The sequence below is a fragment of the Harpegnathos saltator genome, unplaced genomic scaffold, assembly GCF_003227715.2.
Source record: "Harpegnathos saltator strain DR-91 unplaced genomic scaffold, Hsal_v8.6 scaffold403, whole genome shotgun sequence".
Lineage (NCBI taxonomy): Eukaryota > Metazoa > Arthropoda > Insecta > Hymenoptera > Formicidae > Harpegnathos > Harpegnathos saltator.
Genome location: NW_020230210.1, coordinates 838,815 through 853,602, shown reverse-complemented (window position 1 = coordinate 853,602; position 14,788 = coordinate 838,815). Strand labels below are relative to the sequence as shown.

Genomic DNA, 14,788 nt, shown 5'->3' with positions numbered 1-14,788 from the left:
TGATTATTCTTGACATTTTTATTGAGGAAAAATATGTCTGCAAAAAATTTGGTCGTAGCAGTTGTTCTCGCAAGGACACCTGACTGATTTAATTTCGCGATATTCGCGTATTCACTATATATAGGATCATAAATATGTATCGGTAAGATCTGCTAACTTCGTTTATGCGCGCGGTAAAAAATATTGTTCTTATTTAATAATCAGTTTATTTTTCATTCGTATATTATGTGCTGCCTCGCACGTCTCTCGTACCGTGTGCGACTGTCACTTTCATGGTATTCGCGCAACACCATGTAGGAACGTGGAGCAGCGGCTGGCGTGTTTTCGCTGGCAGCATCTCTCTCTCCCGCGAGTTTTCTCTTCATTAGTCGGCGAACGCGCAGCGGCGAACGCAGTTCCCGATCCTCGATCCGAGGATGATGTGCCTGATCTCGACTCGTCTAGAATTCAGTGTTCGCGTCCACACAGCGTTGACTCGTCTCTCTCGTCTATGCAACTAGATTCTGTTGGACGGCCTCGCAATCGGTGCACGCTGCGTGTTCACAATCGGTGCACGAGCGGTGTATAAATCGGGTTGAAGGGAAAAACAGAAGAGGGAAACATCGCGCATTCACGAATAATAGCCGTACAAATAATGAAGCGATGACCGACCAGGAAGTGGTGGAACTACCAATATGAGGTGTTTCCAGAGCTTTTTCAAGCACACCTGGCGACCAGAACAGGTGCATCAGGTGAGGAAATAGCAAACACGGCCGTGGTTTTTGTTTTTGTCTGTCGTCGTCGCGCGGACACTCGCCTGTCAACATTGACGACGACCACCTTATTATCATTCGAAAATACAACCGCCGACAACGTTCGACTGACAACATTTCTTTGCGTTCTACTTATAAATTATCTCGTCGATAGTTAAGCCCTAAACACAATGCCAGGCAACAGGCAATAAGAATAAAAATAGACCAATCATAATCGACTATTACAAGAATAATCTATTGTGATTGATCTATTTTTATTCCTATTGCCTGTTGCCTGTCATTGTGTTTAGGGCTTTACATCGCACACGTGATGTGCACCGCTAGATATACTCGTGCAGCATTTATTTTAATAGTCGAAATAAATTTGCAGAATTACATTAAATTACAGAAAAGTATCGCATTATTTCTTATCATCGGTATTTATTAGTTAGTCACGTAAAGCGATAGTAAGGCCCCTTGCACGATGCCAGGCAACAAGCAATAAGAATAAAAATAGACGAATCACAATCGACTATTACAAGAATAATCTATTGTGATTGGTCTATTTTTATTCTTATTGCCTGTTGCCTGGCATTGTGCAAGGGGCTTAATGCGGAGCTCCTTGAGTTTCTGCGCTCAATTTTTCGATGCGCCATTCCGGTACATCCAGGAGTGTCCTTCGCCGTCGCTGGGAGCTGGAATGTAGCAGCAAATTCTATCGTACAAAGAGTAAATTGTAAGTGCCTTAAAGGTCGTCGTACGCGGATGTACCGAAGTCTATCACTAGGCACAAGTACGCCTTGACCGCCTTGACGAGCCCGTTCGGCATATTTTCTTCTTTTCCTCGAGCAAGATGGGACTGACGACGCCCCCGTGCATACTGCTTAGTTTAGCGAGCAAATCTAAATCTATCGAGATTGCGTTCGCTAATAATCGAATGGTCGAAAGGACCTCTATGAATTAACGCGCGAGCAAGCGGAAAAAGAACAACAAGAGACAACGTAATTTCTATCGAACGCCATGTACAAATGACTCATGAATTTCGTCGGTGTTGCACAACCGTATGTTTCCACGTCACCTGTACGTGGCCAAGGTCACAACAAATATTACTAGTTTCTTTTTTTTTTTTTTTCTTATGAGATGGCTCACTTCAACACGTGCGCGTGTTATCACGCCAAGAGTCGTCAAGATTCGCCGGATAGACAAGGCTCGTAATCGTGATTTATTGTCGGTCGAATTCTTCGCGTGTCATGCGGGTCTTTGTCGCCGTATTAAAGATAACACGGAGTTGACCGTGCTCCTCATGGATGTCCTGTTGTTGCGCGAGGTAATCTAGAAGATAGTTACGCAAGGTAGCGATGATTATTACGTACATCGTACATAACGCGGAAACGTGTCGTAACCGCAATTCCTCGGTGTGCCAAAAAGATATATACGTGTCTCTGTCCATCTTATTGTGCGCGTATTTAAGAAAACGTTTGTCACCTAATTTGTAAGAATATATTTTTGCATCTCGCCATATAGTTTTGTATCGCGCGGAAGCAACGCGATCGTCACTGGAAAATCTTCGGCGAAACGTGCCCCCTTCGTAGGAAAAGAAAGAGAAGGAGAAGAAAGAGGAGTAAGAGGGGCATATCCCGGCATTAACCGGCTGGTCAGGGGTCGCAGTTGATAAGCACTGATTATAACTTGCGCTCGACGTTTAACTGGTCAGTTCCTATAGTGAATCGCGTGAGCGAGCTACGGCGGAGTAGCAGGCAGCGGTAGCAGTCGCCATTGATGCGTTCTCCAAAAGCGATAACGTGCGACAGGTGCGATTAACGCTTGAGGAAGCGGAGGGAACGCCTTTCTCGCAGGTGTGACAGCTCGCGTAGAATCCGAAGTGTGACACGATGAAACGTCAAATATGAGCACGGATGAACGCCGCGCCGTAAAGTATGGATTCACGCGCGATAACGTGAGTGTACCTTACATGAGCGGAGCTTCTTCCTCCTCGTCTTCGTGCCTCGACCACGCGCGACGGAATTGAATATATCTTATCTCGCACCGTTACGGACTCCTCGACGGAGGAAGAAGCGCTTTCGAAAACGTACTTGTGTGTGGTCGTATTACTTTTAGAAAGCGCGCTTGCAACGGCACACAACATGCGCACACGATTTCGACGGTGAAACTGCGGAAGGAGATTTGTACAGGCCCGCGATATGTGTACAGAAAGTGTGAGCGTATGGTCCCGTTTTTGTCGTTACATGACAAACATCGATTATTTTCCGTGATCCATCTTCTCGTCGTATTTGCTCGAGCAGGTGAATGTAACCGCGACGAATGTAATAACTGTCTTCGAAACGCGTCGTTCCAATTTGTCTCGCATCAGCAGTATGTATACTGAACTGTCGCGATCCCTGTCAAGAAATCATACAGATTACAGATTAAAAATGGGTAATCCTCCTCTTCGTCGAAGCTTCGCAAACTTGTGCGGTGTTTGTAATACGTTGGGTCAGATATATCGTATTATCGTGTCTCACTGTCGCGAAACACGACAGTGAGGTACAAAAATTACAAGTACAAGAAAGTACAAGCAAAAGTACAAAAATTCACATATTATATTGTTATTCACATATTATATTGGTTGATAATCAATTCTCGCATTCCACGTTGAATTCGCAAACGTGAATCGTCTGGTTGCAATATGCTGAGAACATAATATCTACTTTCATTAACGTTCGATTAATAATAAATTAATAGATACACCGTCGAAGGTATTTGCTACTTTCCGCATAAAATTCATATTTTTTCCGTTCCAATTATTCATTATCTTCCGATGACATTATTTTTCTCCGATGTGAAACCGATACAAGCCACAGCCCACAGAGAGACCTGATATTACAATACAAATGCTATTGAAATTGTCTGAAACGAATCTTTCATGAAATTACGCTCTCCGGCTCGAATGCGGCTCTATTATTTATTCACTGTCGCGTTTCTTTCTGTTCTATTTCACAACAATGCCGGCGATTGTATCCCGGCGGGAGGTGTTATCAGAGAAAGCGATTAAATCCTGACAAAGTAGGGGCTCGCTGAAATATGACGGCGGTAACGTCGATCTCCTCAGGTCGTTGACTGTCCTTACGATCCTTGAACGACGCGATCGACGTAGTGAAAGTCGTGTTAACGTAATGAGTTCAAAAAAAGCGCAGCTCGATCGGGAAATATTGGCTCACACGTACACGTGAGTCGTCCAGACGGCAATTCCAAATTCCGAACCTTCGAATCGATATAAGCGTTTCTACACAGAATGTTGTGACAGTGTGAGATATCAATGTGAGAAACAAAATGAGGAGCTGGATGCAATAACAGCAATGTAGCGATTAGATGCAAAAATTCAAATGCAATATAGGAATTTATAATATCTGTATTTTAGAAGAGAAAGGACAAATGTTCATGTTTCTTTGTATTTTCTAACTGCAGGACAGCTGCTGAGAGTTTATGAGTTTATGAGTATGGAAGAAGACGTTAGCAGAGTCGTGGCAATTGCAGAAAGCTTAACCCTTTCATTATTAGTGGGAAGTATACTTCCCACCTTTTCTTCAATTTCAATTTTGCGTTGTAAATTACATAATTTTGAAGAACTAATCGGGGATTTGAGTTTTCCAGATAACTGAATAGAGCTGTTCAACATACTCCAATACGCTTTTATACCTAATTATTCATTTGTGATTATTTATAACAAATTAAAGTTGAAAAAAATGTTTTTTTAGGGAAAAATCGATTCCTCGGAGAGTATTGAATGTAGAGGTCTGAAATTTTCATCAAATATTTTTCTGACGTTTCTGACGTACAAAAACATATATTTTTTTCAGTATATTTTTTTGCAGGCTAGATTTTTCTTTTATAAACAAATATTTCTACACAAACGGCCGAAATTTGATTTTTTTGCACTTTTTAGCTCTATTTTCCTAGTTTTTTCATTCTGTATCTCCATCTTATGCATACTATCAATATTATTTTACTCAAAAGATTCATAATCAGCGATTCGAAAAACCTATATATCATCAATAATAATCAGAATTTTTATCACTTTCGTTCACATTATGGTCGCCATATTGAATCCGCCATTTTGAATTTTGCAAATCTGATTTCAGATTCGTAATCGGCGACCCGAAAAACCCATACACCATCAATAATAATTGGAATTTTCATTAATTTTATACATTATGATCGCTATATTGAGTCTGCCATTTTGAATTTTGCAAATCTGACTTTAGATTCGTAATCAGCGACCTAAAAAACGTGGGACTACCAAATATTTTAATAATTTCCTCAAGAGAAATTAATTCAGCAGTGAAAGGGTTAACAAAACGGCACATTCAGTCGGACAGCATGCTGTTAATTGTATCCAACTTTCTCACTGTATTCCATTTGCGCCCTTCGAGTGTCGAGACTGACTAACGCGCATTATCGATCGTGATAGATGATGATGGTACCGTTGCTCAGGTACATATGGAATTACATATACGTGTCACCGATCGTGAGTACAGTGTATGCGGTATCGTCGATGAAGCAGCGAGGTCCCTTCCCCTCGAAAAGCCGGATTCCTCAAGTACGCGTAATAACGTCGCCGTACCTTCCTTTCACCTTCTATTACTCTCGTGCGGTCGAGTATTTCCTTTCGAAATTCTCGCGGGACTCCTCTCTCGTACGGGAACTCTGTCCCGATTCTGCTGGAAAAGTAGAAAAGTCTGCAATGTACACTGAGATAAAAATTCACTACGTTACGGACTCCACCAGGAAACCACGGACAGACGATAAGTGTTATCCGACTGATCGTATACATTTGCAGACATCGTGTCTGCTTATTTGTTCTCGGACTGCTAAGTTTTTCTTTTTCTTTCTCGTGAGCAACGACATTGTACGATAACATATGTCCCCGTTTATACCCTCGTCGATACCCAGGATACCTCTTTCAGTTATCGAAGGTGATCGGATGAGCAGAATTCTCTCTCTCTCTCTCTCTCTCTCTCTCTCTCTCTCTCTCTCTCTCTCTCTCTCTCTCTCTCTCTCTCTCTTTCCCGCATCGTATTCTCGGAGATAATTTGAGCGAGAATTCTTTGCTTCGACGAGTACGTCGAAAGTGCTTGTTGTCGAATGAAACTAAAAGCAACGCGAAAGACAATTATCGTTAATCGTGTCTTACAGGTAGATCCGCCATCGAGATTCGAATCGACCAAGATAACAGAAATGCGCCACAACGCCGGCGAAACTGAACTAGGCGAGGTACAGGTGATCGCGACGCTACCCACCAACAACGTCCCGACGTCTACATTGCCGTCGACAACATCGCCGCGCACCGGCGAGCTTCCCTGCAAGAACGGCAGCTGCAAGGTGCGAAAGAGCCGGGCCGAACCGCGACTCGAGAGTCCTTGGCACACGCTCAAGACGATCTTCCTAGTGTCCGTGATCGTGGCGTTCCTGCTGTGGGTCATAGTGTACACCTTACTGGACCAGTATCAGATCCTGTGACCTCTGACCGACGTGGCTTCATCAACGTGTGATTGCTACGTGCGTGTGTGTGTGTGTGCGTGGTTGCTACACAGGTCCTATGGTCCTGCAAGCCTGGATCTCTTACAGCTTCCACCATCATTATGATGATCCCGCGATGAACGTGGCTTTATGTCTCCTGTGATGACGACTGACGATCCTGGCTAGTCCTGCGCGATTCTTGCGCGTTACTCGCATGCTGGAACAGTTTTTTCTTCCATGTGAGAAAGAGATGATGAGACACACGATGTAGAATCTTCCGATGGCCTCATGCTGCAGAATATGTCGTAAGATAATCTATCCGAGCACTTCCAACAGAGGATTATTACTCGAGAACATACTAACCTAACGTGCGATCATACGTGGTATTACGTTCGGGACCCGGCGAGTTTATCGGCGAGACGCAATGAAATCTGCAGTCCGGAGTTCAGGAAGGATGTAATCTCGGAAGGAGAATCGGAGGGACTTCCGTATTATTAGCCGTAAACGTCTCTGTAAATCGGATTGTAATATTGTATATTTCGTATTGTTTTAAATATTTGCGACGTTTGTAAATATTCGAGTAAAATACGGTTGTTATATATGTAATACATGTAGAATAATTAACCCTTTACTGCTATACAGGTTCCAAACGAAGTTTGTTGTCGCTGTTAGAAAATTAAAAAACACTACAAATTTTTTTTATACTGAGTTACGAATAATACTGAAGATCCTTAATATTTAAAAATTGCGCTATATATGCCTGTGTTCTTTTTAGTAATTCTATATAAAACATCGGTTCGATCAAAAAATTCGTTCGCCTTCCTCCCATAAGACACTTACGTTAATTAAACAAAGAAAAAAGATAAAAACGAACTTCTTGATCAAGATTAATGATGCTCCGTGGCATTTGTTTCCTTTTTTTTTTGGCAAAAACTAACAGACGAAAGTTGGAGACGACCGTGATACGAAGAGAAGAAGAGAATGAATCTGAGATTGATCTTGTTAATCCAATCGTACGCCGCAACAAGAAGCGATGTTTCACGATTTTTTTCATTCATTTTTGATCAATGTTCTCGCATCAACAGAGAGAACGCAAGGGCCGTTGAAGATATTTGTTTCACTTCATCTTACGATGCGCGATTTTATTATTATTCACAATTTAAGTGTACTTCTTAGAGAGCATTGATGTGTGTTAAACGTACTCCCTTCTTCTCCCCCGAGACATCACGGTGAAATTGTCGTCGTTGAAAAATACAACTGACTGCGCACGATCGAACATGTATCTCGCGAAACAACATGATGACGATGACGATGACGATGACGATAATAATAATGATAATAATGACAATGACGATGATCGCTTTGGCGAGTCGCGGTCCACGGTGGTTCGCGCGGTCGGAAACGACATTGTTGTCGAGAACAAGCAGCAGCCTGTAACAACCAGCGTCCAACCGATTGGCACGCGGGATCGAGAAGCGCAGATGCGACAGCAGCAGCTTCGAGGCATGTTGAAACCGACGTGGGACGACAGTGACAACGACGACAACGTGATCGTCCATCCATTCCTATCTCACCATCGTCAGACATCGCGCACCGGTGGATATTTTGATCGCGTGTTTTATATTTCAGTCATCGCAGCAGCGAGCGACGGAGGTGCAACATCGCGGGTGATCGTGGTCGGTTGGGATAGCTTTCGTTTGAGGCTGATGCTTTTCCTAATCGCGTGTCTCATCATTTGGGCATGCATATTCTTTCCTCTGCTCGATACTTGAAGTCCCTTGTCGCGACGGGGGACGACATCGACAATTTAATACCGATTAATTCGATTATGATATCAATTACATTCGTACATACTTTCTCGCGTTTACACTTATATATATATGTGTACACACACATGCGCGCGTGCGTACGCCCGCACGCATACACACATTACATCCACTAATAATTATAATCATAACACACTTTACATTTTTGGTATATTAAATATTTACATGCTATACGCTCGCACGCATACAGCCATAAATATAATAATTTATAATTTACATAGTTATCTCTCTCTCTCTCTCTCTCTCTCTCTCTCTCTCTCTCTCTCGATAGTAGCTACCGCACGAATAGAGATTGCGAAACCTCGAACGGACAATGAAAATGTCTCTTTTCTTTCTTTTCTTTTGTGCTTTTTTCTTGTTGCAAGTACTCGCTGTCGTGACGCTCTTCGCGGTTACATGAATCTTGTAATAAGTTTCTTCTGCAACGTATTCGAACCATAATATTCGATTAGCGTGCAACCGTGAAAGTTATTACACGATATTTTTCTATCGTAACAAGATAAGGTTAATCCATCGTTAACGTGGCATGAGATATCGCCGGTGACTGGAGAAACGTCACGTGCGAGCACGAACTTTCCGTTCGGTCATCAAATACCATACTTCCTCTTACTTATGGAACACTTTCGTTGTAGCATATTACATACGTATACGTCATTATTTACAAAAGGAAACATAACATACAATGTAAATGTCTCTCGCTCGCTCATGAGAATTCGCTCTCGCGGACGAGAATAATATCGAGTAGTGTGTCTTACGTTGTGTATCTCATTAGCCCCTATTGTAGCGAAGTCTTATGTAAACGATTCGGTTAGTATGCGACAGTACGACGATCATAATATATCTAATCGATGATGGCTCACATTTATCACTAATTTGGCATGTAACAACCTCGTGACGTTGCATTTATGTTTCTGTATCGTAGGCGCGTTGCTAGCGCGTCGAGGTTCATAAAGCTCTCCCGCACAAAATACGTGATGATATTTACAAAAATCTATCAAATTCAATCGGTTTGCAGTGACACTCGCGTTTTTCAGGACGTGACAGTGAGTAATTCCGCCAAGGGTGCATCTGCAAATCGTTTTGTAGCTTAGAATAAATATACAGGGCATGTGCAGGGTGATTGGCGGTAAACATGTGCGAGAAGAAAGCGCGCGATGTCGATTAAATAAAACGGTGTCGTCTTCCGCGCGTGAGACGAAATAAAATATCAGAGAAACGAGTAAATGCATTTGGAATGCCACGATATACATATATATCATTGTCTATTACTCGAGCAATCGAAAGCACGCGCGTTCGCGAAATTAAAGTTAAATAAAACGCCTGCATTATCGCCGTATCGTACAAACGTAAAATCGACTGTTGCATGCACGACGCGATTAAACGACGTTGTCGTTACGGAGAATATAAGCGAATAGCGTTGAAACGAGAAAATTTCGCGACTTCGTGGATTTCGTCCCCACGTATTAGGATGGTGAACAATGGATATTCGGAGTTTACGATAATACGGGACGAATATAGATTTCCGGATACGTATATTAATTAACATCACCGACGTAGGCGACTTCGTGTAAAGATCAACTGCCGATAGTAGGCGGCTTATCGAGATTTTGGCGATGCTTTCTTGAACATCGTGATTAAACTAAAATGCGTCTATATTCGCGGTTTGTACGTGAGAGTGACGTGGAACGTCTGCACGTCCATCTCGGTACAATCCTGCGGACCGATAGTGCCGTCGCCGCTCCCGCCGCGAACGGTAGCAGCGGTGCACGCGTGTTCCCTGACAGGGCGCTCCTCGATGATCTCACGGCTGTTATCCAAGATCTTCTTTTCGACTGGTTGCTCCACTGTCACCACTCGCACGATCTTCGTCTTCATTGTCTCCAAGGAGCGCGATTTGCATGCCGCCTCTGCTGCGCGTGCCTTCGCACCGTTCTCCTTGTTGCGGCGGGACGAGCTGCGGTGCAGCCGTTGCTTCTCCCTGGAGGACGTTCGTCGCAAACTCGGCCGCTTCACGGACTCCGCGCTGGCGCTCAAACCTGTGGCTGTGGAAAGCGAGACGATTGCAATCACAGCAGCGGAGCAAATTAGATAAGAACGGTGCACATATGTGCATTTATTTCGATCGTTCAACCCCATCACTTAACGCTCGCTTACCGATGTTGCCGGAAGAAGACCGGTTAGAACCGCGCAGTACATGTATCGCTGTGGGATCGCTGTCCGTCGCGGTCAGTCTTTCTCCGACCGGTGTGAGAAACCACTCGGATCGGGTGCGCATTCGTGCGGCTTGCCTTTCGTGAACCTACAGATTGAACGAATGAGCGAGCGAATGAACGAATGAGTCATTTATTAAGCGTTTCGAGACCGTGAATTCCTTTGAATGGCATTTAACATGTTGTAACTTCACATGACAGAAAGAAATCGAGAAGCTAACAATCTAAGAATTAATACCAATTATTCAATTTATTATGGAATTTGATTATTCCCCATCAAAAGATTTACATTTGAAACGTAAGATTATCGTCGAGGATTTCCAAAATTTCGCAGCTTGATATCCGAAAGATCGTTTAACATTTGTTGTAACATTCTATGTGACATTAACTTGTGAATGCGCTAATTGGAATTCGTAATAATATCGCACGCAATCATCAAGACGACGTTAATGAATCACTCAGCTAAACTTAATCGTGAAGAAAGAAGACAAGTTACCTCACCTGCGGCAGGTAACTGAGACTCTTGGTGCTCTCGGCGTAGCGATTTACCGCGCGAAGCTCGTCTAACGTCATTCCCGCATGTCGAGAATGATGGCTGCCGTTGCTAGACGATCGACTGGACGCCTGTTGTGAGAAACGAGTCCATTTCTTACTTCACAAAACTTCAGGTAATGCGCAAACGACATACTATGATTATGATTTTATCTTGTTTTTATAGACGGTATACCTGGAACAGGCCGTTCTCCTCTAAACTAACTGAGAGGCGCGTGTAACTCTCGAGCAGGGTGTTCTCGGGTATCATGCCTAACGACGAAGCGAGGTCCAAGGATTCTGGCATGTGAATTAGCGCCGGGGTTGACTGCGACTCTTCCTGATGCGACATACCTTCGCATAGATCAACAGTCGTTTTATACCATTATTTTATATATACAGGATGATAATTAAATTTATAATATCCAGTCAATCCAGTCCATCAAACCCACTTACATTCTAAATTAAACTTTAGTCCCCATCTCTCGCATTCACATTGCAACCACGTTTTCTCGGCTTCCAACGATAATTGTCCTAGAAGTTCGTAAGAGCCGCGTTATACTTGCGATTCAATCGCGACGAGAAATCGTGCGAGAAAATACAGGATGTATATCACTCACTCGACACGAGAGTATTCGGTGGATATCGAAAACTAAAGATCCAGTCCTCCTCCACTTTTAATATTCTACCGGTTATTCGCGCGTAAAATTCGTAATTATCTCTGCCAAAGAGATTCGACACACCAAAATTGTCTATCATAAACTTCATGACGCGTGTGGCAACCTAAAGATAAAGCGTCAACGTTATTACTGAATTTCACCAATGACAAGAAACGATTGTTCAACTCTGTGATGATATAATCCATATAGAGTAGAGATTTTCTGTGCTGTTGCGTACCTTAAATCTGAGAACATCTTCCATCTTGACAGTTTTGCCGTCGCTGACGCAACTCTGAAAAAACGACGGTGCTACGGATACTCCCAGGGCTTCGCTGGACATTTCCGTGCGTGCTCGTTCGCTATTTACTGCTACTACCCTGAATGTCCCGAATAGCAGCACCAACAATCGTTGTGTGTATATCGGCAAGGAAGTGATTAATCTGCGAAACGAATTCCTCAATGAAGTCATCGAGGGGCGAGGCGAGCTTTGTATTCAAATAACGTGGCAAATAATCGTTGCAAGAGACTTACTTATGTATCTGGTCCCGTTGTTGTTCTATGCTATCCAGCTGAATTACAGTGAACAATTGTTGCTCCCCTTCTTTCCCGAACACACCACCCGGTATTTTGCGTAGAAATTTTTTCAGCACGCTAGCTATCGTATAAACGCTAAAATTGTCCATATTGACCAAGTGCCCAGTTTGCAGGAAGTGAATGAGTTTTTTCATGTTAGCTTGGTGGCCAGGTGCCCGGAAAATATATTTCCTGAGTGGAGCCTCCTTGTTTAATTTCAATATAAGAACCTGTGGGAAATGAAGGGAAATTATTATATCTTGTAATTGCTCCACATGTTTCAAAAGTATATACTTTCGATGATGATAAGATATTCGGTATACTTACCAGTAAAGGACCGGGAATATCGTTTTTACACACTTCGTCAAGAGGTACCCCAAATTTGACTCTATGGAAACAAAACAGATTCGCATATATTACTTATTATAGTAAACACACTTTTTGTATTAAATTGCGACTCCAAAGATTACAGTAAGAAAATGCATGAACTTTGGACACGATTTGGACCAAAGCTGATTTCGTCTTAAATGCGAGACAGTTTTGGAGTACGCATGTTGAATTAAAAATTTCATGGTGAAGCTGATGGTACATTTTCTGCTTGTTATACAAAATTGTGCTATGGCATCTCTATTCTGACGTCGCTAAGTGGAATCAGCTGCGCGATTGGCTATTAATGCAATTTTGAGACATCAACACATATTAGTAACACGTGACATGTAATTCTTTTCAAACTGCCATTACTTACAATTCTACATACTCCTCCTCAGACCATCAAACATAAATGCAGAATGTTTCGAATATTTGTTCGACATATCGTTAAATATCAACTATCACATCTGTGAAAAAATTCAAAAATTCCTTATTATCCCAATTTACTTCCAGATAGATATAGCAGTATATATTCTCGTTGCCCTTCAGCTAATATACTCCATTACAAATTATCTTTATCAGGAGTCACCTTCCTAACTTATATCAAAAAATTATTTTAAATATATTTATATCTATATTAATATATTATTGACAATAGATAACAAATGGATATTTTATTTCTTTTACCATTAGCTAAAGATGCATCATTAAGTTCCAAATTATCAAAAGATCTTTAAAGATTACATGTATATTCCAATTTATTATATACACATGAATAAATGATATGTACATATACACTAAATGTAAACACAAGAACTACTATCAGTTGTTTTTCTTGGAACTAATTATTGTACATATTGTTATAGTTTCTAGCAACAAAACATGCCAGTATATATTTGTCCAAGGGAAGTATATAACATGCAATGTTTCTAATATGTTATTAGTTAAAATGTACATTCAAAAATAGGATCAATTAAAATGCAAAACAGAAAGGAAAAATGCATAATATTTTTAAGCGATATACTAACTTTTCAAGGCGTCTTGGATATGGTGATACCGAGGAAGGATGTCCACAGCTGGTTACAACATTTCCTAGTGTAGCGGCACGTCGATGCATTCTCTCGGTCCAGCTGCTCATTGTACGAAATATAAGGATGGCAACGTCATGTGAACATTAACACTGCAGTTTGCACTCTCTTGTTATTCTCTAATGTCACGTCACGTGTGCTCTCCAAATTCTAGGCCTTCTGTGTTTGTTAACTGGGCTGGAAGCAGAATACATATTTTTTCAATATTTTCCCTTAACTTATTCTCGAATCCGGATCTTGTTTAAATTTTATATCATTCTTGCGTTCAACAAGACGTCGTATCGTCGCTGAAAATTTTACTTCCTCGTCGTATACTCGTTGACTCGGAGATTTTTCTACGGTAACTTTACATCTTACCTTTACGTTTATTCATAACAAACGAACCGACCATCGAATTCTGCTCGACGCTGCTATGAGCATCAACCGTCAACTCAACGAGTCACAAGAGAGAAGTCGTGGGGAAATCTCACCGGGTTGAGGACGATGACGTTCGGAGCCCGTGGACGTGATTGGTATGATCGCTACGACGGAGTGCAATCTGTGGATAACCTAACTGCAAGGAACAGTACGGGGCAACATCGCGTAGCAACACCGGGCGCGGCAAGTGCTCCCGCGTAGACCGCGTCTACGTTTCCATGGAAATGTCGTGGCCCCGGAGCCGGGACGTCGACATCTCGCCTCTCGCCACGCACTCTGCGTCACACAGCGTTCAGAGCAGCGTGCGCACGGCCACGCCAGGAGATTAGCATTTTCTCACGTAACCGTGGCCTCACCACCTCCTGTAATCATAGCAAAAAATCAATATGGCTGTACGGTAGCTGCTGGCGCTGCTGTTGGTAGGGATGGGCTGTCAGGATCGATAGGTCGTTGTTCTATACTCTCTTCGAGAATCGACTATTTCTTCTTTTGAAATCCTATTTCGATAAGCCTGTTCCGAAATTGATTTCGGAAATTTTGCTTGTAGTTACAAGAGGGCTACGTTCCGATATTCACTGCCAGCACTGAAAATCTGTAATATATGTGACATAAAATATATATTTTCAGTACTGGCGACTGAATATCGGAACGCAGCCCCCGAATTCGACACATCACAATTGGACGCAAAGTAAATGATTAGTTAGATTTAGTAATTCACCAGATAAACCTTTGCACCGGTTGGTTATGTCCAACCGCCGTACTGTGTTAATTGGCCGACTGCCGACTATTTCATATCTTTATTTCGTTGATTGAAAATAAGATCACAGATTTATCTTCACTTTCGTCTGTCAATTCATTGGGCGAATG

General features: G+C 42.3%; 2 protein-coding genes across 7 annotated transcripts; one reads left to right on the top strand and one right to left on the bottom strand.

The window, feature by feature from the left end:
- The first annotated feature begins 278 nt into the window (after positions 1 to 278).
- On the top strand, positions 279 to 6,854 carry LOC105189323 (uncharacterized). Of its 3 annotated transcripts, none has more exons than XM_011151360.3 (2): positions 279 to 731; positions 5,925 to 6,854. In XM_011151360.3, the coding sequence occupies exons 1-2, from the start codon at positions 675 to 677 to the stop codon at positions 6,246 to 6,248; spliced, it is 381 nt and encodes a 126-aa protein (XP_011149662.1). In that variant the 5' UTR covers positions 279 to 674; the 3' UTR covers positions 6,249 to 6,854. The 3 variants fall into 3 exon arrangements, with proteins under 3 accessions (XP_011149662.1, XP_011149664.1, XP_011149663.1); XM_011151362.3 differs by lacking the exon at positions 279 to 731 and adding an exon at positions 1,869 to 2,058; XM_011151361.3 differs by lacking the exon at positions 279 to 731 and adding an exon at positions 2,198 to 2,688.
- Positions 6,743 to 14,298, bottom strand: LOC105189324 (Rho GTPase activating protein at 71E). 4 transcript variants are annotated; one of them, XM_011151364.2, is made up of 11 exons: positions 13,862 to 14,297; positions 13,445 to 13,681; positions 12,375 to 12,435; positions 12,006 to 12,277; positions 11,713 to 11,914; positions 11,436 to 11,598; positions 11,272 to 11,349; positions 11,012 to 11,169; positions 10,786 to 10,908; positions 10,229 to 10,373; positions 6,743 to 10,116 (listed from the first exon to the last, which is right to left on the bottom strand). In XM_011151364.2, the coding sequence occupies exons 2-11, from the start codon at positions 13,552 to 13,554 to the stop codon at positions 9,725 to 9,727; spliced, it is 1,704 nt and encodes a 567-aa protein (XP_011149666.1). In that variant the 5' UTR covers positions 13,555 to 13,681; positions 13,862 to 14,297; the 3' UTR covers positions 6,743 to 9,724. The 4 variants fall into 4 exon arrangements, 3 of the variants coding, with proteins under 3 accessions (XP_011149666.1, XP_011149665.1, XP_025156932.1); XM_011151363.2 differs by having other exon boundaries at positions 13,975 to 14,297; XM_025301147.1 differs by lacking the exon at positions 13,862 to 14,297 and adding an exon at positions 12,793 to 12,883 and having other exon boundaries at positions 13,445 to 13,510.
- Between the last annotated feature and the right edge of the window lie 490 nt (positions 14,299 to 14,788).

Coding starts and splice junctions, on each gene's coding strand:
- LOC105189323 (XM_011151360.3), top strand. CDS start 675: ATGAGGTGTTTCCAGAGCTTTTTCAAGCACACCTGGCGACCAGAACAG. Junction 732..5,924: donor GACCAGAACAGGTGCATCAG/GTGAGGAAATAG, acceptor CGTGTCTTACAG/GTAGATCCGCCATCGAGATT.
- LOC105189324 (XM_011151364.2), bottom strand. CDS start 13,554: ATGAGCAGCTGGACCGAGAGAATGCATCGACGTGCCGCTACACTAGGA. Junction 12,436..13,444: donor TATCCAAGACGCCTTGAAAA/GTTAGTATATCG, acceptor TTGTTTCCATAG/AGTCAAATTTGGGGTACCTC. Junction 10,909..11,011: donor AGGAGAACGGCCTGTTCCAG/GTATACCGTCTA, acceptor TTCTCACAACAG/GCGTCCAGTCGATCGTCTAG.